Source organism: Artemia franciscana, chromosome 20 (genome assembly GCF_032884065.1).
Source record: "Artemia franciscana chromosome 20, ASM3288406v1, whole genome shotgun sequence".
NCBI classification, from domain to species: domain Eukaryota; kingdom Metazoa; phylum Arthropoda; class Branchiopoda; order Anostraca; family Artemiidae; genus Artemia; species Artemia franciscana.
This window is the reverse complement of record NC_088882.1, coordinates 14,710,531-14,732,572: the sequence shown is the minus strand read 5'-3', so window position 1 is coordinate 14,732,572 and position 22,042 is coordinate 14,710,531. Positions and strand designations below refer to the sequence as shown.

The following is a 22,042-nucleotide window of genomic DNA, read 5'->3' as shown; positions in this document are numbered from 1 at the left end:
ACGTAAAACTTGTGAATATACAACAGTCTTCGCTGTCCCATTGTCTGTGCGTATAAATAGATTGTCAGGTTTACCGACCCTCAAAGATGCAACATACAATTGTACATTGGTAAAGCAATCTGTATTAAGATCTATACTGCATTTTTCTAGTGATTGCCCTTGAGCTTTGTTGATGGTGGTTGCAAATGCTAATCGAATTGGGAATTGTAATCTTTTAAATTGAAAAAGCAGATCCGTTGGAATCATGGGAATGCGAGGAATAAGAACAGCCTCACCCTCATAAGGCCCTGTCAAGATTCTGGCCTCCATTAGGTTTTCCATTGTTTTTTTTTACGGCAAGTCGCGTGCCATTGCAAAGCTTTGGTGGGTTGATATTTCTTAAAAGTATTATTGGTACGCCTATTTTTAGTTGTAGCACGTGTGGTGGAAACCCTGAAGGATCTATGGAATTTAAAAATTCAGATGGATAATTAACCGCTTCATTTGGTTCCAAAACTGTGTCGACTGACTTGTAAAGGACTGCCTGGTCTCGAATCTTGGTCAAAACAATATTGTTGATTTCGTGGACGTCTATATTTTTGGGTGCGAGTTTCGCTCTTTCACTTAGCCATTTATTATTTTTATAATTTTTTAGAATATTCGGAAATACTTTTTCAATCAATTCATTTTTGGACGTCACTAAATTACAGAAATCAGCAGGTAGTTGTATACGTCCTGAAATTGAGTCTACTGGGAGCTTTCCGTTTCCCATTGCCAGCAATTGATCTGAAAATGTTTGACCAGAGTCATCGTTTTGCAATCGGACACGCATATTTGTAGTTAATTTTAATGTTTTTACGTGTGCCCATAAATTAGAATTTTTCAGGCAAGCATTCATTTCGTCTGCAGGAGTTGAACTAGGTATTATAGGTAATGTTTGCCTGAAATCTCCCGCAAGCAATATTAATGTGCTGCCAAAGGGTTTCGACTTCCCTCGCAAATCTTTCAAGCATTGATCCAGAGCCTCGAGCGATTTTTTGTGTGCCATTGTGCACTCATCCCAAATAATAAGTTTGCATTGTTGCAATACTTTACCCATCCCAGATGATTTGGAAATATTGCACGTGGGAGTTTCTGTAGAATGCAAATTCAGAGGCAATTTCAAAGCGGAATGAGCAGTTCTTCCACCAGGCAGCAATGTTGCGGCTATTCCGGACGACGCAATTGCCAACGCTATATCATTTTTTGATCGAATTGATGCCAGAATCAGTTTTATCACAAACGTTTTACCAGTACCTCCTGGCGCATCCAAAAAGAAAATTTCTCCAACGTTGTTATCGACACAATGCATTATCGTATCATAAATGTCTTTTTTTTCCGACGTTAACTTGGAAATGTTATTTTGTAATTACGACAATAGATCACTCGTACTTTAACTTTGTCCACGATCCAATTCTACACATGTCAAAACAGCAGCGATACGGTTAGGTGAAGGCATTCCCAAATCCTGAAGAGGTTTGTTTGCCATACGTACGCACAAATCTTCTATAACAACTAAAGTGTAGTTATAAATTTCTGATGTAAAATCAAAAGTCATATCTGACGTCTCTAACTGTTTTCGATGGAGTATATCTTCGGACATTTTTGACTTATATTTTTCCCATAACTCTGTAGGAGCTGATGGAGAGCAAGTTGTTAAAATGATGCCAAACAATGCACGAATTTGACTTGGGGTTGACGTTTCGCACGCGTCATTGATGCAGTTATCCCAGTGTTGGTCATTCTCCAATAAATTCAGAGCTTGGCATGCACTACGGTAAGTGTCATGTATAGTACCATTTACAGTCCTCAAATACTCAAAGGATGTCGGACCGGGTACATTCACCAAAAGCAGGCGTAGAAAGAAGCATTCATGTTGATTGGGGTGAACGGTCTAGAGTCTTCCTATCGTGGTATCTTTGAAGATGGTAGGTTGGCCGTCGACTGACTTACCCTGTTTTCGACGTTCAAATACTTTATTTTTAGTATTCCACGTGTAATACGAAGGCACTTCAGTATCACAGCAGTTTTTTTGCAAAAGAATCATTTTTGCAAAGCGAAAAAAAAGCTGTTAATATTGTATCCGGTGGATTCAGGACTCTTTGTTGCACGTTGGTTTCCGTGAAATAAACACGTTGACCATTCTGTAAATGTACCGCTAAGTGAACAACAGCTGGACTACGTTCATGTATCGGAAATGAAAGAATTCGCCAAACAGCTTCATTACTGCTTATGTATCTTCCAGCCTGATATTGTACGATTTCATCGAAATCTTTGATTTCGGGCTGCAAGCCAAAAACTGCCATGTCACTGCCTTTGTTGACGTATTTACATATGTATTTGATTGCCTTTACGGAGTTACAGTATTCAACGTTTATGTGTGCATTAAATGTTTTTGATAATAATGGGGAATATGGAACAACCCACTGATTATCTACTTCGATGGTGGTACCGTTACGCTTCTTTATTATTGCTGTTTTACCGCCATCTTCAGTAGATCTTCTTCTATATTGTGGGTAACCATCATTGCCAGTAATTGTGTTTGATACTAAAAGTCGAGGATATTGCTTTGTGCACCTTTCTTTGGCCATGCATGGTGAATTTTCGTTCAGTGCACCGCAAGGTCCATGTATCATATTTTTTACAATAATATCATGTAACCCCTTATCGACATTTTTATCAGGTATTTCAGCGGAAATCACATCATCCAATTTCGTTCGAAGTAATTTTTTTATGTAGCCAGATTAGTATATGTGCGTGTGGCAAACCTCGTTTTTGCCATTCCACTGAGTACATCCAGCATCGCACTGACCCAAACACTTCAAGTTTTACAATGTAGTTTATCAGTGATTTCAACTTTTGCCGGAAGACACGGGCCGTAATGTCATGCCTATGAACCGCCGATTGTCCTTGAAGTAAAAGCTGCATTATCTCGTCCCAAGATTGATTACATGTAAATGTAATAAATAAATCTGGACGACCATAGAGACGAACATACGCAATAGCATCTTGAGCATATTCATGCATATGACGGGGACTGCCAGCATATGACGAAGGTAAAATTGTTAATCTTCCAACGTTTGTGGTATTACCGTCATTTATAACTGCATCTCGCAAATGAATATATTGTTCAGAGCGGAGCTTGGTCTGATTCAGGCGGATATATAGCAAACGTTCTGATTCAAATTTAGCATACATATCAACGACGAATTGGTGAAACAATTCACGTCATTTTAAAATATAATTTTCTTCATCCTGCCAAATCATTAGTCTATAGGAATAATAATGCATTGCACTGCATTTCTTATTCATTTCTTTGTTAGTGGCTGGATTCATCAATTTAATATTAAAGTGATAGCCTTCGGCTCCATCCCAAAAAATGATAGGATATTGTAGGGCATCGTAGCATCGATGAGTTTCAGCAATTCTTAACAACATAGCGTTTCGCTTATGAAGAATAATATCTCGAGGTAAAAACTTATCACCGACCATAATGATTGCCACTTCGTCGATAGTTGGAGCATTGTATCTACGCACATGTTGGCCAGGAGGCGTTTTGTCAGCGGAAATAACAATTTTATGCGTATCAGTAGGCATCAAATCGATGGCTGTTTTGAACAGACGCACTAAATTATTATTTTCGTGGAAAAGATGTTGCAATTGGGAAACGATTGTCCTTTCAACGTTGGGAGAAATTTCGCAACGTGCATTCAATTCAGAATTTCTATCACTGATGAAGTACAATTGTAGAAATTTATGATTCTCGCCTGAGAATGGTAGAAGGGACCCTGCTCTATGATAAATTTGCCCTTTTACTTTGAAAGTAGACATAAATTGATCTGGACTTTCGATTTGGGCTCCAAACGACGTCATTTGGAAACATGAGTTGTATTTTCTGATTTTTGACAAAAAACGCTTAGATTCTGACGTAGTTCCAGTAAGGAAAGTCTTCAATGGCTCTGGTGGTGCAGCCAATAGAGGAAGTTTAACTTTTCCTGAGGCGCAACACATTCCCATTGTTTCACCATTGAATTTCAAGGCCTTGCAATAGGGACAAATTTTAGACATTGTCCCGATTTGAACACATCTACTCAAGCTATAATCATCGACTGGGTTGTACCTGAATGCCAGGCGATAACTTTCAGGTTGCTCTGATTCCTCGGCACGCTTTCTTTTCTTACTTTCTCTATCAGCAGCAAGCCTGATTTCTTGCTGTTCTTGTGATTCCTCGGCACGGTTTCTTTTCTTACTTTCTCTATCAGCAGCAAGCCTGATTTCTTGCTGTTCTTGTAATTCCTCGGCACGCCTTCTTTTTTCACTTTCTCTTTTAGCAGCAAGTCTGCTTCCGCGTTGCTCTGGTAGTTCCTCGGCACGCTTTCTGTTCTTTCTTTCTCTATCAGCCTCAAGCCTGTTTCCTTGCTGTTCTTTTGATTCCTCGGCACGCTTTCTGTTCTTTCTTTCTCTATCAGCCTCAAGCCTGTTTCCTTGCTGTTCTTTTGATTCCTCGGCACGCCTTCTTTTTTCACTTTCTCTTTTAGCAGCAAGTCTGCTTTCGCGTTGCTCTGGTAGTTCCTCGGCACGCTTTCTTTTCCGACTTTCTCTATCAGCAGCAAGTTTTTTGGCATAGACTCTTTGAGCATCTTCATCGGCTTTTGCCATTGTAAGTTCATCAGTCATTGTAAACTTAAACATTAATAGATTTCTACGTGAACATATGTCTTAAATATCTTGAATGACGTCACCGTCAAAGCAAAAATGACGACAACTAATTTCATGACGTCAGTCAACACAGAAACATGACGTCACCTGATCCACAGACAGACACACAGACAGACAACTTATTTTTATATATATAGATATATATATATATATATATATATATATTTATATATTTATATATGTCAAAACTACGATAGAAGATGTTGAAAGAAGGTGATAAGGAACATCGATCGTTGCGACTAGGCTCCTCTAAGTGTGCAATGAGGAATTAAATCTAACTTATCCGAGTGTGATTAACAGTGAAGCCTCTTAAAAAACCGAATATGCTTGACTCTAGTTCGGCTAATCATGGCTAAGTCATGGCTAATTGTAGAAAAAGCCAAGACAGATAGTCCAATTGAGTGAGAAAAAAAACCTGGCATTAATTCCCCCCTTCATTGCCGTCCTAGCCGAGTCGGTTGGTGCGCTGGATTTGGGATTCTTTGTCTGAAAGGACGCGGGTTCGCATCCCAGTGTACCCAATTGTTCAGTTTGGGACGGGAGTCAGTGGCGTGACTCTGTAAGCTTAGCCAGAGTCGACCCAGCTTTAAATGGGTACCTGGAGAAATCTGGGGAAGGTAAACAGGAAGGGTGTGCGAAAGCACAGGATGGTTGGCCCCCAACCCCCCATTGCACTTCCTGGCTGAAGGGCCAAGAAACGGAGATCAGCACCGCCGGTAGGGACTGTAAAGTCTAATGCCGTATCCTTTACCTTTTACCTTTACCTTCATTGCCGACGTTACTATCTCCCACTTATGCTACACCTCTCATGTCATTCATGTCACATGAAATCTTCTCTCTTATTATTAATTTATACTAGTACTGACCCTCATTTCAATTTTCTATTTGCTGCAGAAGTCCTCTTGATACCCTGTCAAAACTACGATAGAAGATGTTGAACGAAGGTGATAAGGAACATCGATCGTTGCTACTAGGCTCCTCTAAGTGTGCACATAAAGGGCAATATATGCCTTCTTCCCATCAGCAACAATAAACTACTAATTTATGCTAGGTTTTGTAAAAATATGTAACTGAAACTTCATAGACACTTCAAACGATAGCGGCAAATGGTCCATATCCTGTTGATCAAGTTCCACCTCAATGAGAGACGGTTTGAGCCCACTTGAATGGATCATTTGATCCAGATTTGACACACTACTAGGATTGTGAATACATGAATAATCAAGAAATTGAATTGTTCAAATTCTTCTTCCTATCTTTTTTCTGTCCTAGTCCTGTAATTTTAACCTGCACCACTACTAAGTAGTCTTCTTTAAGCATGAGTATGAATCATGGAAACCGAAGCTGTCGTTAGTATCAACAACAAACCTTGTAAAGGGCATTATCCTCTACAAAGTAGTCTTCTTTAAGCATGATCATGAATCTTGGAAACCGAAACTTTCAGCATTAAGTATCAACAAATAACCTTGAAAAGGCTATTATCCACTACAAAGTAAGTCTTCATTAAGCATGATCATGAATCTTGGAAACCGAAACTGTCATAAGTATCAACAACAAACCTTGTGAAGGGTATTATCCACAACAAAGTAGTCTTATTTAAGCATGATCATGAATCTTGAAAACCGAAACTGCCATAAGTATCAACAACAAACCTTGAAAAGGGCATTATCCACTACAAAGTAGTCTTCATTATGCATGATCATGAATCTTGGAAGCCGAAACTGTCATAAGTATCAACAACAAACCTTGTAAAGGGCATTATCCACTACAAAGTAGTCTTCATTAAGCATGATCATGAATCAAGGAAACTAAAACTGTCATACGTAACAACAACAAACCTTGAAAAGGCTGTTAGCCACTAAATGAATCTTGGAAACCGAAACTGTCATAATTATCAACAACAAACCGTGTAAAGGGCATTACTCACTAAAAAGTAGTCCTCATTAAACATGATCGTACATCTTGGAAACCGAAACTGTCATAAGTATCAACAACAAACCGTGTAAAGGGCATTATCCACTACAAAGTAGTCCTCATTAAACATGATCGTAAATCTTGGAAACCGAAACTGTCATAAGTACCAACAAAAAACCTTGTAAAGGGGCATCATCCACAAAATAGTGTTCATTAAGCATGATCATGAATCTTGAAAACCGAAACTGCCATAAGTATCAACAACAAACCTTGAAAAGGGCATTATCCACTACAATGTAGTCTTCATTATGCATGATCATGAATCTTGGAAGCCGAAATTGTCATAAGTATCAACAACAAACCTGGTAAAGGGCATTATCCACTACAAAGTAGTCTTAATTAAGCATGACCATGAATCTTGGAAACTAAAACTGTCATAAGTAACAACAACAAACCTTGAAAAGGCTGTTAGCCACTACCAAGTAGTCTTCATTAAGCATGAATCTTGGAAATCGAAACTGTCATAATTATCAACAAAAAACCGTGTAAAGGGCATTACTCACTAAAAAGTAGTCCTCATTAAACATGATCGTGAATCCTGGAAACCGAAACTGTCAAAAGTAACAACAACAAACCTGTAAAGTTCATTATCCACTACAAAGTAGTCCTCATTAAGTATGATCATGAATCTTGTCAACCGGAACTGTCATAAGTATAAACAACAAACTTTGAAAAGGCTGTTATCCACTACAAAGTAGTTTTCATTAAGCATGATCATGTATTTTGAAAGCCGAAACTGTCATAAGTATCAACAACAAACCGTGTAAAGGGCATTATTCGCTACAAAGTAGTCCTTATTAAACATGACCATGAATCTTGGAAACTAAAACTGTCATAAGTATCAACAACAAACCTTGAAAAGGCTGTTAGCCACTACCAAGTAGTCGTCATTAAGCATGATCATGAATCTTGGAAACTAAAACTGTCATAAGTATCAACAACAAACCTTGAAAAAGCTGTTAGCCACTACCAAGTAGTCGTCATTAAACATGACCATGAATCTTGGAAACTAAAACTGTCATAAGTATCAACAACAAACCTTGTGAAGGGCATTATCCACAACAAAGTATTCTTAATTAAGCATGATCATGAATCTTGAAAACCGAAACTGCCATAAGTATCAACAACAAACCTTGAAAAGGGCATTATCCACTACAAAGTAGTCTTCATTATACATGATCATGAATCTTGGAAACCGAAACTGTCATAAGCATCAACAACAAACCTTGAAAAGGCTGTTAGCCACAACAAAGTAGTCTTCATTAAGCATGATCATGAATTTTGGAAACCGAAACTGTCATAAGCATCAACAACAAACCTTGAAAAGGCTGTTAGCCACAACAAAGTAGTCTTCATTAAGCATGATCATGAATTTTGGAAACCGAAATTGTCATAAGTACCAAAAACAAACCTTGTAAAGGGCATTATCCACTACAAAGTAGTCTTCATTTAGTATGATCGTGAATCTTGGAAATCAATACTGTCATAAGTATCAACAGCAAGTATCAACCCTTCTCCCCTCTAATATGCAAACATATTCCAAATTTGTCTCTAAAGTAACGTAGAAAATAACACAAAAATTGGTTTTTTCTCGAGTTTTACGCATCGTAAATTTGAGTGAGTGGTTTATAATACACAAGTGCCGGGAATTTGCATGGAGAGAGAGCCAGATTTTCTGATATTTTTTAAAAACGATCAGAAATTATATTAAAGGAAAAAGTTTTTTTGTTCATCTGAAAGCAAGGAGCAACATCAAACCTTAAAACGAACAGAAATTATTACATATATGAAAGGAGTTGACCCTTGCACAAGATTGCTCTTTACGTTAAAGTTTCGAATTTTTGTCATAATACTTGAATAACGATTCCTGAAACACTGGTCGATTGATAAGAACAATAAACTCTGTTTTTAAATTCTACTAACAAAACTTTAGCGTAAGGAGCGTGGTCTTGAGGAGGTGAGTAGTGAGATGGCTATGGATTTAAACCGGCTCATAGGTTGTATTCTATTGCAGCTAATACCCCCTCAACACATTATCATGCGCATCTGGGTCTTACGTAATGTTATAAGAATACATGCATGTTGTGTATGGTATAGTACACCTGATAATTAATTTTGCATGACCTGTTAGATCTCAAGGACGCTTGCCAAGCGGGGAAGCATGCATAAGAGCGAGTGTTTACCTATGTTGAGGTTGATGTAATCTTGTGGGACTTGATAGATTTATTAAGGATAACGTTATCTTGTGTGACTTATTATATCAAAAGGTCCGCTAGTCAAACAGGGATTTTGACGATAATATAATCTTTTAATATTTGTAGATTTATTGAGGATGATGTAATCAGACGTTACTTGTTATAGACAAGTGGGGAATCCTCAGTTGTAACTGCGAATGGCGCAAATGTGGGTGTTACATAATGGTGGTCCACACGTAACTGTTACGTAATGCCGGTGCAAACATGGGCTGTTATGGAATTCTTTAAGAGATGTTTTTTTCTTCATTATTTCCAAGGCTGCCCCGGTCTTACGAGCCGCTCTCTGTTTGGGCATAATATTTTTTTGCATATTTTAATTTGAATTAATAAATATTGATTGATTGATTGAAAAAAAAATCATTTTCTTCTAGGAATTTGTTTCTGGAATTCACAATTTCATTTTCTTAAAGGCGATTTTCCTCAGTGAAACTATATCCAAAGATTTTTTTTGTGCTTTAGGAAACGAATATATGATCAGAGATTGCCCCCAGCAGAACTTTGCCTTGTAACTCTGAACCAACAAACAATTGATGCTATTAAAATTCGGGAAGTAAATTTTACGAAATAACCTATTCCCCTCCCAGAGAATTCGCTGCAAACATTCTAAATCAACAACCCATGGATTAAGTGTTTTCAATCTATTCCCTTTGAGGGCACGCAAGTATCATAAAGCTGTTGATTTTTTATCTTTTAAGCACACCTGCTTGATTCTTTGTATTTATGTTCTAAAGCGAAATGAAAATTGGCACTTGAATTGACTACAGTGAAGTCACTTAAAGGTCACAACTAGTTACTTGGACTTCTTTTATTTTGGACTTATTTTATTCCTTTCAAAACGTTTGGATAAAATGGAGACACAATTTTAACTAAACATTTGATATAGTCAACTATAGTTCAGTTAAAGATTCAAGCAATCAAAATATACACCTGCCAAAAGAGTAATAATCATTTCTAACCCATTATTTAGATGTTGATTAAAGTAGGCAGGCCTCCTTACTTTAAAAGGTAATATTTAAAGACAAAATTTTATCGAAGCATAACTGATAATGATTTGTAAATGGCGTAAGAGCTGTCGGAATAGTAAAAGGGCCTTCACACGCAGCAGCAACATGTCATTATAGCATCCACTGCTTGGTGGTCCTTATGTTCAAGGGACAGTTCCATTGGGGAAATATCTAATCTTACATTCGATTCCTAAGGCGGACAAAACCTTGGGATTGCAAAAATTCCCTGAGAAAAAACCCCTTCAAGAATATTGAATTTTCAAGAAAAGAAAAATACAGAGAAGAAAATAAAATCTTTCAGAAATTAAAACCTCTGTTAAAGAATTACGTGACAACCCATGTGTGCACCGGCTTTACGTAACTCCCACGTGTGCCATCATTACGTAACACCCACGTGTGCGCTGTCCGTAGTTACTACCGGGGATTTCATACTTTTCTATAACGAGTCTTATTTTCCAAGGGGTGATACTTCCAGGAAGCGTGGGGTAAACGGCGGCCACCGAGCTTACTGACTAACCATATTATATGCTCTTTTCATTGTTTTTTGTTTTGTTTTCCAAATTATTTCACTCTCTCTCTTTCCCATTTAGGTAATTCCCATATTCATCTCTGCCTGTTCCATTTGATTAAAAACAGTTTTTTTTGCAGTGGTACAAGTTTGATGATGAATCTGTAACAAAGTGCAGAAGGGAAAATGCCATTGATGATAATTTCGGTGACAGCACAGAGGACTCGCCCTGGACGGCCTATATGCTTATGTACATTAGGAATAGCGAACTGGAAAGTGTTCTCCAGGACGCTACACAGGTGAGAGTTTTCTGTGCGGGGAATTTTTCAAATACTTTTAAATTTATAAACTCTATCGTTATCAACAGGGAAGGAGAATTTCCAGTGGGGGAGAATTTCCCGAAGGAAATCTTCCTTGGAGGAGTTTTCCACAGGGGGTGTGGTGGAGATTTTGCAAGAGAATTTCAATAGTTTGCACATTTCTTAAATACCTATATATATATATATATATCGCGCCACCCCAACACCTAGTTGGTGGGGCGCTTTGCGCCCCCCAAGCCCCCTCGCGCGTGTAAGTCGTTACGCGCCATATTAGTTACGCGCCATTGTAGTTGTGTCCCTTTGTCCCACCTGTGAATATAGATAGATTTATATATGTGTTTCAAACTACGTAAAAATTGCGAATATACAACATTCTTGGCTTTCCCATTGTCTGTGCATATACAAAGCCGTATGTACTAATAATGACGTCATATGCAAACGCTCTTTTTACAAACAAACAAACATGCATACACACAACTCGTTTTTATATAGATAGATAGATAGATAGATACAATACAAATTAACTGCGTAAAACTTGCGAATATACAACATTCTTCGCTGTCCAAAGGCCCTGTCAAGATTGTGGCCTCTATTAGGTTTTCCATTGTTTTTTTTACGGCAAGTCGCGTGCCATTGCAAAGCTTTGGTGGGTTGATATTTCTTAAAAGTATTATTGGTACGCCTATTTTTAGTTGTAGCACGTGTGGTGGAAACCCTGAAAGATCTATGGAATTTAAAAATTCAGATGGATAATTAACCGCTTCATTTCGTTCCAAAACTGTGTCGACTGACTTGTAAAGGACTGCCTGGTCTCGAATCTTGGTCAAAACAATATTGTTGATTTCGTGGACGTCTATATTTTTGGGTGCGAGAATCGCTTTTTCACTTAGCCATTTATTATTTTTACAATTTTTATTTCACTAAATTACAGAAATCAGCAGGTAGTTGTATACGTCCTGAAATTGAGTCTACTGGGAGCTTTCCGTTTCCAATTGCCAGCAATTGATCTGAAAATGTTTGACCAGAGTCATCGTTTTGCAATCGGACACGCATATTTGTAGTTAATTTTAATATTTTTACGTGTGCCCATAAATTAGAATTTTTCAGTCAAGCATTCATTTCGTCTGCAGGAGTTGATCTAGGTATTATAGGTAATGTTTGCCTGAAATCTCCCGCAAGCAATATTAATGTGCTGCCAAAGGGTTTCGACTTCCCTCTCAAATCTTTCAAGCATTGATCCAGAGCCTCGAGTGATTTTTTGTGTGCCATTGTGCACTCATCCCAAATAATAAGTTTGCATTGCTGCAATACTTTACCCATCCCAGATGATTTGGAAATATTGCACGTGGGAGTTTCTGTAGAATGCAAATTCAGAGGCAATTTCAAAGCGGAATGAGCAGTTCTTCCACCAGGCAGCAATGTTGCGGCTATTCCGGACGACGCAATTGCCAACGCTATATCATTTTTTGATCGAATTGATGCCAGAATCAGTTTTATCACAAACGTTTTACCAGTACCTCCTGGCGCATCCAAAAAGAAAATTTCTCCAACGTTGTTATCGACACAATGCATTATCGTATCATAAATGTCTTTTTGTTCTGACGTAACTTGGAAATGTTAATTTGTACATACGACAATAGATCACTCGCACTGTAACTTTGTTCACGATCCAATTCTACACATGTCGAAACAGCAGCGATACGGTTAGGTGAAGGCATTCCCAAATCCTGAAGAGGTTTGTTTGCCATACGTACGCACAAATCTTCTATAATAACTAAAGTGTAGTTATAAATTTCTGATGTAAAATCAAAAGCCATATCTGACGTCTCTAACTGTTTTCGATGGAGTATATCTTCGGACATTTTTGACTTATATTTTTCCCATAACTCTGTAGGAGCTGATGGAGAGCAAGTTGTTAAAATGATGCCAAACAATGCACGAATTTGACTTGGGGTAGACGTTTCGCACGCGTCATTGATGCAGTTATCCCAGTGTTGGTCATTCTCCAATAAATTCAGAGCTTGGCATGCACTACGGTAAGTGTCATGTATAGTACCGTTTACAGTTCTCAAATACTCAAAGGATGTCGGACCGGGTACATTCACCAAAAGCAGGCGTAGAAAGAAGCATTCATGTTGATTGGGGTGAACGGTGTAGAGTCTTCCTATCGTGGTATCTTTGAAGATGGTAGGTTGGCCGTCGACTGACTTACCCTGTTTTCGACGTTCAAATACTTTATTTTTAGTATTCCACGTGTAATACGAAGGCACTTCAGTATACAGCAGTTTTTTTGCAAAAGAATCATTTTTGCAAAGCGAAAAAAAAGCTGTTAATGTTGTATCCGGTGGATTCAGGGCTCTTTGTTGCACGTTGGTTTCCGTGAAATAAACACGTTGACCATTCTGTAAATGTACCGCTAAGTGAACAACAGCTGGACTACGTTCATGTATCGGAAATGAAAGAATTCGCCAAACAGCTTCATTACTGCTTATGTATCTTCCAGCCTGATATTGTACGATTTCGTCGAAATCTTTGATTTCGGGCTGCAAGCCAAAAACTGCCATGTCACTGTCTTTGTTGACGTATTTACATATGTATTTGATTGCCTTTACGGAGTTACAGTATTCAACGTTTATGTGTGCATTAAATGTTTTTGATAATAATGGGGAATATGGAACAACCCACTGGTTATCTACTTCGATGGTGGTACCGTTACGCTTCTTTATTATTGCTGTTTTACCGCCATCTTCAGTAGATCTTCTTCTATATTGTGGGTAACCATCATTGCCAGTAATTGTGTTTGATGCTAAAAGTCGAGGATATTGCTTTGTGCACCTTCCTTTGGCCATGCATGGTGAATTTTCGTTCAGTGCACCGCAAGGTCCATGTATCATATTTTTTACAATAATATCATGTAACCCCTTATCGACATTTTTATCAGGTATTTCAGCGGAAATTGCAACATCAATTTCGTTCGAAGTAATTTTTTTATGTAGCCAGATTAGTATATGTGCGTGTGGCAAACCTCGTTTTTGCCATTCCACTGAGTACATCTAGCATCGCACTGACCCAAACACTTCAAGTTTTACTATGTAGTTTATCAGTGATTTCAACTTTTGCCGGAAGACACGGGCCGTAATGTCATGCCTATGAACCGCCGATTGTCCTTGAAGTAAAAGCTGCAGTATCTCGTCCCAAGATTGATTACATGTAAATGTAATAAATAAATCTGGACGACCATAGAGACGAACATACGCAATAGCATCTTGAGCATATTCATGCATATGACGGGGACTGCCAGCATATGACGAAGGTAAAATTGTTAATCTTCCAACGTTTGTGGTATTACCGTCATTTATAACTGCATCTCGCAAATGAATGTATTGTTCAAAGCAGAGCTTGGTCTGATTCAGGCGGATATATTGCAAACGTTTTGATTCAATTTTAGCATACATATCAACGACAAATTGGTGAAACAATTCACGGCATTTTAAAATATAATTTTCTTCATCCTGCCGAATCATTAGTCTATAGGAATAATAATGCATTGCACTGCATTTCTTATTCATTTCTTTGTTAGTGGCTGGATTCATCAATTTAATATTAAAGTCATAGCCGTCGGCTCCATCCCAAAAAATGATAGGATATTGTAGGGCATCGTAGCATCGATGAGTTTCAGCAATTCTTAACAACTGAGCGTTTCGCTTATGAAGAATAATATCTCGAGGTAAAAACTGATCACCGACCATAACGATTGCCACTCCGTCGATAGTTGGAGCATTGTATCTACGCACATGTTGGCCAGGAGGCGTTTTGTCAGCGGAAATAACAATTTTATGCGTATCAGTAGGCATCAAATCGATGGCTGTTTTGAACAGACGCACTAAATTATTATTTTCGTGGAAAAGATGTTGCAATCGGGAAACGATTGTCCTTTCAACGTTGGGAGAAATTTCGCAACGTGCATTCAATTCAGAAATTCTATCACTGATGAAGTACAATTGTAAAAATTTATAATTCTCGCCTGAGAATGGTAGAAGGGACCCTGCTCTATGATAAATTTGCCCTTTTACTTTGAAAGTAGACATAAATTGATCTGGATTTTCGATTTGGGCTCCAAACGACGTCATTTGGAAACATGAGTTGTATTTTCTGATTTTTGATAAAAAACGCTTAGATTCTGACGTAGTTCCAGTAAGGAAAGTCTTCAATGGAAAGACATTTTTATCAGGTATTTCAGCGGAAATTGCAACATCAATGTCGTTCGAAGTAATTTTTTTATGTAGCCAGATTAGTATATGTGCGTGTGGCAAACCTCGTTTTTGCCATTCCACTGAGTACATCTAGCATCGCACTGACCCAAACACTTCAAGTTTTACTATGTAGTTTATCAGTGATTTCAACTTTTGCCGGAAGACACGGGCCGTAATGTCATGCCTATGAACCGCCGATTGTCCTTGAAGTAAAAGCTGCAGTATCTCGTCCCAAGATTGATTACATGTAAATGTAATAAATAAATCTGGACGACCATAGAGACGAACATACGCAATAGCATCTTGAGCATATTCATGCATATGACGGGGACTGCCAGCATATGACGAAGGTAAAATTGTTAATCTTCCAACGTTTGTGGTATTACCGTCATTTATAACTGCATCTCGCAAATGAATGTATTGTTCAAAGCAGAGCTTGGTCTGATTCAGGCGGATATATTGCAAACGTTTTGATTCAATTTTAGCATACATATCAACGACAAATTGGTGAAACAATTCACGGCATTTTAAAATATAATTTTCTTCATCCTGCCGAATCATTAGTCTATAGGAATAATAATGCATTGCACTGCATTTCTTATTCATTTCTTTGTTAGTGGCTGGATTCATCAATTTAATATTAAAGTCATAGCCGTCGGCTCCATCCCAAAAAATGATAGGATATTGTAGGGCATCGTAGCATCGATGAGTTTCAGCAATTCTTAACAACTGAGCGTTTCGCTTATGAAGAATAATATCTCGAGGTAAAAACTGATCACCGACCATAACGATTGCCACTCCGTCGATAGTTGGAGCATTGTATCTACGCACATGTTGGCCAGGAGGCGTTTTGTCTGCGGAAATAACAATTTTATGCGTATCAGTAGGCATCAAATCGATGGCTGTTTTGAACAGACGCACTAAATTATTATTTTCGTGGAAAAGATGTTGCAATCGGGAAACGATTGTCCTTTCAACGTTGGGAGAAATTTCGCAACGTGCATTCAATTCAGAAATTCTATCACTGATGAAGTACAATTGTAAAAATTTATAATTCTCGCCTGAGAATGGTAGAAGGGACCCTGCTCTATGATAAATTTGCCCTTTTACTTTGAAAGTAGACATAAATTGATCTGGATTTTCGATTTGGGCTCCAAACGACGTCATTTGGAAACATGAGTTGTATTTTCTGATTTTTGACAAAAAACGCTTAGATTCTGACGTAGTTCCAGTAAGGAAAGTCTTCAATGGCTCTGGTGGTGCAGCCAATAGAGGAAGTTTAACTTTTCCTTAGGCGCAACACATTCCCATTGTTTCACCATTGAATTTCAAGGCCTTGCAATAGGGACAAATTTTAGACATTGTCCCGATTTGAACACATCTACTCAAGCTATAATTATCGACTGGGCTGTACCTGAATGCCAGGCGATAACTTTCAGGTTGCTCTGATTCCACGGCACGCTTTCTTTTCTTACTTTCTCTATCAGCAGCAAGCCTAATTTCTTGCTGTTCTTGTGATTCCTCGGCACGCTTTCATTTCTTACTTTCTCTATCAGCAGCAAGCCTGATTTCTTGCTGTTCTTGTGATTCCTCGGCACGCCTTCTTTTTTCATTTTCTCTTTTAGTAGCAAGTCTGCTTTCGCGTTGCTCTGGTAGTTCCTCGGCACGCTTTCTGTTCTTTCTTTCTCTATCAGCCTCAAGCCTGTTTCCTTGCTGTTCTTTTGATTCCTCGGCACGCTTTCTGTTCTTTCTTTCTCTATCAGCCTCAAGCCTGTTTCCTTTCTGTTCTTTTGATTCCTCGGCACGCTTTCTTTTCTGACTTTCTCTATCAGCAGCAAGCCGTCATAGCACAAATGACGACAACTAACTTCATGATTAAATATCTTTAATGACGTCACCGTCATAGCAAAAATGACGACAACAAACTTCATGACGTCAGTCGACACAGAAACATGACGTCACCTGACAACAGACAACTTATTTTTATATATATAGATATATATATATATATATATATATATATATATATATATATATATATATATATATATATATATATATATACATATATTTATTTTTCTTGCCATATACAAAATTCTTGGCTTTCCCATTGTCTGTGCATATACAAAGCCTTATGTACTAATAATGACGTCATATGCAAACGCTCTTTTTACAAACAAACAACCATGCATACACACAATTCGTTTTTATATAGATAGATAGATAGATAGATAGATACAATACAAATTAACTGCGTAAAACTTGCGAATATACAACATTCTTCGCTGTCCAATTGTCGCTGCATATAAATAGATTGTCAGGTTTACCGACCCTCGAACATGCAACGTACAATTGTCCATGGGAAAAACAATCAGTATTAAGATCTATACCACATTTTTATAATGATTGTCCTTGAGCTTTGTTAATGGTGATTGCAAATGCTAATCGAATTGGGAATTGCAATCTTTTAAATTGAAAAGGCATATCCGTTGGAATCATGGGAATGCGAGGAATAAGAACAGCCTCACCCTCAAAAGGCCCTGTCAAGATTGTGGCCTCTATTAGGTTTTCCATTGTTTTTTTTACGGCAATTCGCGTGCCATTGCAAAGCTTTGGTGGGTTGCTATTTCTTAAAAGTATTATTGGTACGCCTATTTTTAGTTGTAGCACGTGTGGTGGAAACCCTGAAAGATCCACGGAATTTAAAAATTCAGATGGTTAATTAACCGCTTCATTTGGTTCCAAAACTGTGTCGACTGACTTGTAAAGGACTGCCTGGTCTCGAATCTTGGTCAAAACAATATTGTTGATTTCGTGGACGTCTATATTTTTGGGTGCAAGAATCGCTCTTTCACTTAGCCATTTATTATTTTTATAATTGTTTAGAATATTCGGAAATACTTTTTCAATCAATTCATTTTTGGACGTCACTAAATTACAGAAATTGCCAGCTTTCCGTTTCCGATTGTCAGCAATTGATCTGAAAATGTTTGACCAGAGTCATCGTTTTGCAATTGGAAACGCATATTTGTAGTTAATTTTAATGTTTTTACGTGTGCCCATAAATTATAATTTTTCAGGCAAGCATTCATTTCGTATGCAGGGGTTGATCTAGGTATTATAGGTAATGTTTGCCTGAAATCTCCCACAAGCAATATTAATGTGCTGCCAAAGGGTTTCGACTTCCCTCTCAAATCTTTCAAGCATTGATCCTGAGCCTCGAGCGATTTTTTGTGTGCTATTGTGCACTCATCCCAAATAATAAGTTTGCATTGCTGCAATACTTTACCCATCCCAGATGATTTGGAAATATTGCACGTGGGAGTTTCTGTAGAATGCAAATTCAGAGGCAATTTCAAAGTGGAATGAGCAGTTCTTCCACCAGGCAGCAATGTTGCGGCTATTCCGGACGACGCAATTGCCAACGCTATATCATTTTTTGATCGAATTGATGCCAGAATCAGTTTTATCACAAACGTTTTACCAGTACCTCCTGGCGCATCCAAAAAGAAAATTTCTCCAACAATGCATTATCGTATCATAAATGTCTTTTTGTTCCGACGTTAACTTGGACAAAAAAACAAAAAAAAATAGTTATGAGGCATAAAAATTTTGAAGCACACCTCTTGTCTATTCAGTAGCTCAAAAAGAATGCTTAAGAATCTAGCCATTTGAAAGGATTCATATTCAGGAAATTAAACAGAATGGAAAACTCAAAGGAAGAAATTAAATGTACTACTTAGAGTGGCAACTTAGGCAGCCCTTAGCCAAGTCATTGTAAACTTCCAAAAGACATTTAGTTGAATTCTAGCTTGAAGTCATGTTTTTCTAACGCGCTATTAAACACTACTAGCTATTAAAACAGCTACTAGGTTAGCAATATTGGCAAAAAAAGGCAAACATCTTCCTTTTTATTGGTCTATGGGCCTGGACAGGGCCATGAATCATATCACATTCTGTCTTTATTTTCGAAATCGCATCTGTAGAACCAACTTTCGTCTCTAGTAATTACAATTTTCATTGCTCTGAGGCTGAAACTTTTGAGTGATCAAAATTGTAGTCCATTTGAGTTGAGTCTTCTTTTGTTCATCCGCTGAAATGCATAGATTTTGAAGACCCTTTGCATAGATGCATAGGCTCAATTTTGAAGACCCTTCGGATCGATTTAGCTCAAAAGCTAGCGAAGTAATGCCCCATAACCATGTTTTCCCTCAGCACTTCACACTTTTTTAGCTTTAGTCTCCGAAGACCGTGATTTTGGTCCTCCTTTACGTGGCTCAAAACCTAGGTCGGAATGACCTATTCTAAGGTGATTTTTGTCCTTCTTTACGAGGTTCATATCCAAGGTCGGAATGGTCTGTTTTGAATTGCTAAAATCATGTGCTGACCACGGATCACGTCCAGGAACGTTCAGCAAAAGTCTTTAAGGCTTTATAACACACTCAGCAACTCTAATAACGAGCGGCTTGACAAAAATCCTGCAAAAAGCTCTCGAATCAATCACAGAGATCTCGTCTAACTGCACAAATTGTCTTTAATTTTGCTTAAGAACATACCATATAAAGCGTATTTTTATTTACTATTTGGGACTCCCCCTCCTCTCGTATACTGTAATCAGTGTTTTGGTTTTGGACTGCCGATAAATATAGCACAAATAAGGAGCAAATAAGAGTTTAGCTATGCTGACATATTATCATAAATAGTATGTCGTTGAAATCAAGAATTCTATCCAGGAACAAATTTATTCCCAAAAAGAAGCAGACAAATTGCATATTCCTTCGAACTGGTATTCAATTTTCTTTTCTAATTTTTTCCATGAATAAGTAACAGACAATTTGAAGATGCAGGTACATATCATACGTACAATTTTCGTTCTGGGAACAGAACCAAACCCATATACGCATTAATTTATAATAAACTACAGACAGTGTGTGTTTTGGCAAGCCTTTGCGCTTTTCCTTCCATGCTACCAGCAAAGGCTTCTTAGGATATTTGAAACAAGCAAAATCGGTTATCTATATATGCTTCTCTAGTACCACCATTGATGGTTAGATGTCAGTTGTGTACCTAACAGTTGCAGTGATAACGATTTTTCTATTGTATCGGGTGCTTATTCATATAATAAAGCTATGACCAAATTACACTCAATTGACAAACGAAACGTATTGCTGTAAATAAAAGAAGTGACATTTCAATGTGCTCTCAGAAATGACGACATAAACTAAAAAGTTAGCTAAGGTGTTATTGGTTCTTATTGCTTTTTGCCGGTAAAAAGCAACCAATGCTAGTTCACTACAGAGGATCTAATGCAGTCTTAGATATAATGTGCTTAAACCGAAATAACAATTTTCGATCTTTTAGACGAAGCGAGTTGTTAATTTGTTCTCGGCGAGCAATCCTGGTTTAACGTGTTTTAATTATTTTAGAAATCTTTTTTCGGGGGGGGGGGGGGTCTGTATGATAATATTAAACTATTTTACCAACAAAAATGTTGCCTATCAGTTATGTAAAAGTTAACCAGTCTTGTTACAAGCATTGAAGAAATAAAATACAAAAGAAAATCCAAGGGAGTAAGACTGTATCAACAAGGTCAAAAAGTTCTCAAAGCCAGTCATTAACCTGACACTTTCTAGGTCCATACGTAAGGGAAGGAGAAAAAGAATCGGCTAATAACCTCCTCCCCTAATTTTCGGAATTCCCGATTTTCACACCTTTCCAATCTTTTGTATTATAACTAACCAGCGTTTTGTTCTTTGGCAGTTTTATCCCTTCCCATTGATCTTACTTTCTTTTTTTTTACGCGACTGAGATGGTACAAAACTAAACTATCTCTTTTACCTTACTCTAGTATATGGAATTTAATAGTAGCGAATCCAGAACGATATAAACCATGGGCCAGATGTTTTGCAAAGCCAGAATAAAGTGAAAGTGCTATAGATAAAATCCAATCACCCTAAAAGCTGAATATTATTATGTATTCACAGTAATAGAAGGTATAACCACAGACTAAAAAACGAAAATGTAATTCTACAGTAACAAAGTTTATTTTTTTCCAATCATGAATGTCTATTCCTTTTATTTCAGGGTTTGAAGTGACTGGACCTAAAGAAATGTGATCTCAAAACCATGCCAAAACAACATTCTATGACGTTTTTTACAACTTTTGCTGTTATTCTGATTAAAATGAGTCCATTCATGGCTTGACAACCATTCATGGCTTGACATGGCTTGACAACCATAACTGTGACAACTTGACAACCATAACAACACAACTATATTTAACAGTGCTGCTTATGAAACAATAGTGATGGACAATTTTCAAGCTTTTTCCCCCCAGTGAAGTTTTTCCCCCCAGTGAAGTTTTTCCCCCCAGTGAACAAATGAAAGATTTTCTGTGTTAACTATTAGTTGATTAGCTAAAGAAACCTGATCTACAGAGACTTGAATGCAGCTACACTTCACAAAATCCTTTTTAACCCATCGTTGTTTTTATTTAACAAAAGTAGATTGGCAAGCTTTTAATATTGTGATAAACTTTCGTACCCTGTATATACCCAATGTGTGCACTTAGAATAAAACATTCCCCAAATCAGACTTAATTCTTTGTTTTGCTCTCTTGCTTTGAAAAACATCACAATAAAAAAACGAGATCAACAGTTTTTTTTTAGTTTCCTCATATTTTTAACAGCTTTCAAAGTTCTTTGATATATGCTTTGCAGTCTTTTATTTTTCTTGTTTATTTTAGTAAAAGAGTCTTTTTGTTTTCCTTCCTTAGTGCAGAAAATTTTAAATAGAAAAGCAACAGCAATGGTAATGACAAAAACCGTGGGTACAGACAAAAACAGTACTCTCCACCACATCGGCGAAATAAGCTTGTTACAATTTTAGTAGAAGAATAAGGGGAAAGAAATTGAACATGGACGTAAGGAAAATGCTTCTAAAAATAGACCAAAAAAGAAAATAAATCCTAAAGAAGGTCCATTTCAATTTA

General features: G+C 37.5%; 1 protein-coding gene across 2 annotated transcripts in view; it reads left to right on the top strand.

Annotated features, from left to right (window-relative positions):
- Window positions 1-21,639, top strand: part of LOC136040227 (ubiquitin carboxyl-terminal hydrolase 7-like) — an 86,753-nt gene extending 65,114 nt beyond the window's left edge. For both annotated transcript variants that reach the window (XM_065724420.1, XM_065724421.1), the window contains exons 7-8: window positions 10,619-10,777; window positions 21,136-21,639. In XM_065724420.1, the coding sequence (XP_065580492.1) occupies window positions 10,619-10,777; window positions 21,136-21,147 (171 nt within the window). In that variant the 3' untranslated portion in view covers window positions 21,148-21,639. The remainder of the gene's footprint in view (window positions 1-10,618; window positions 10,778-21,135) is intronic.
- The last annotated feature ends 403 nt before the right edge of the window (window positions 21,640-22,042 follow it).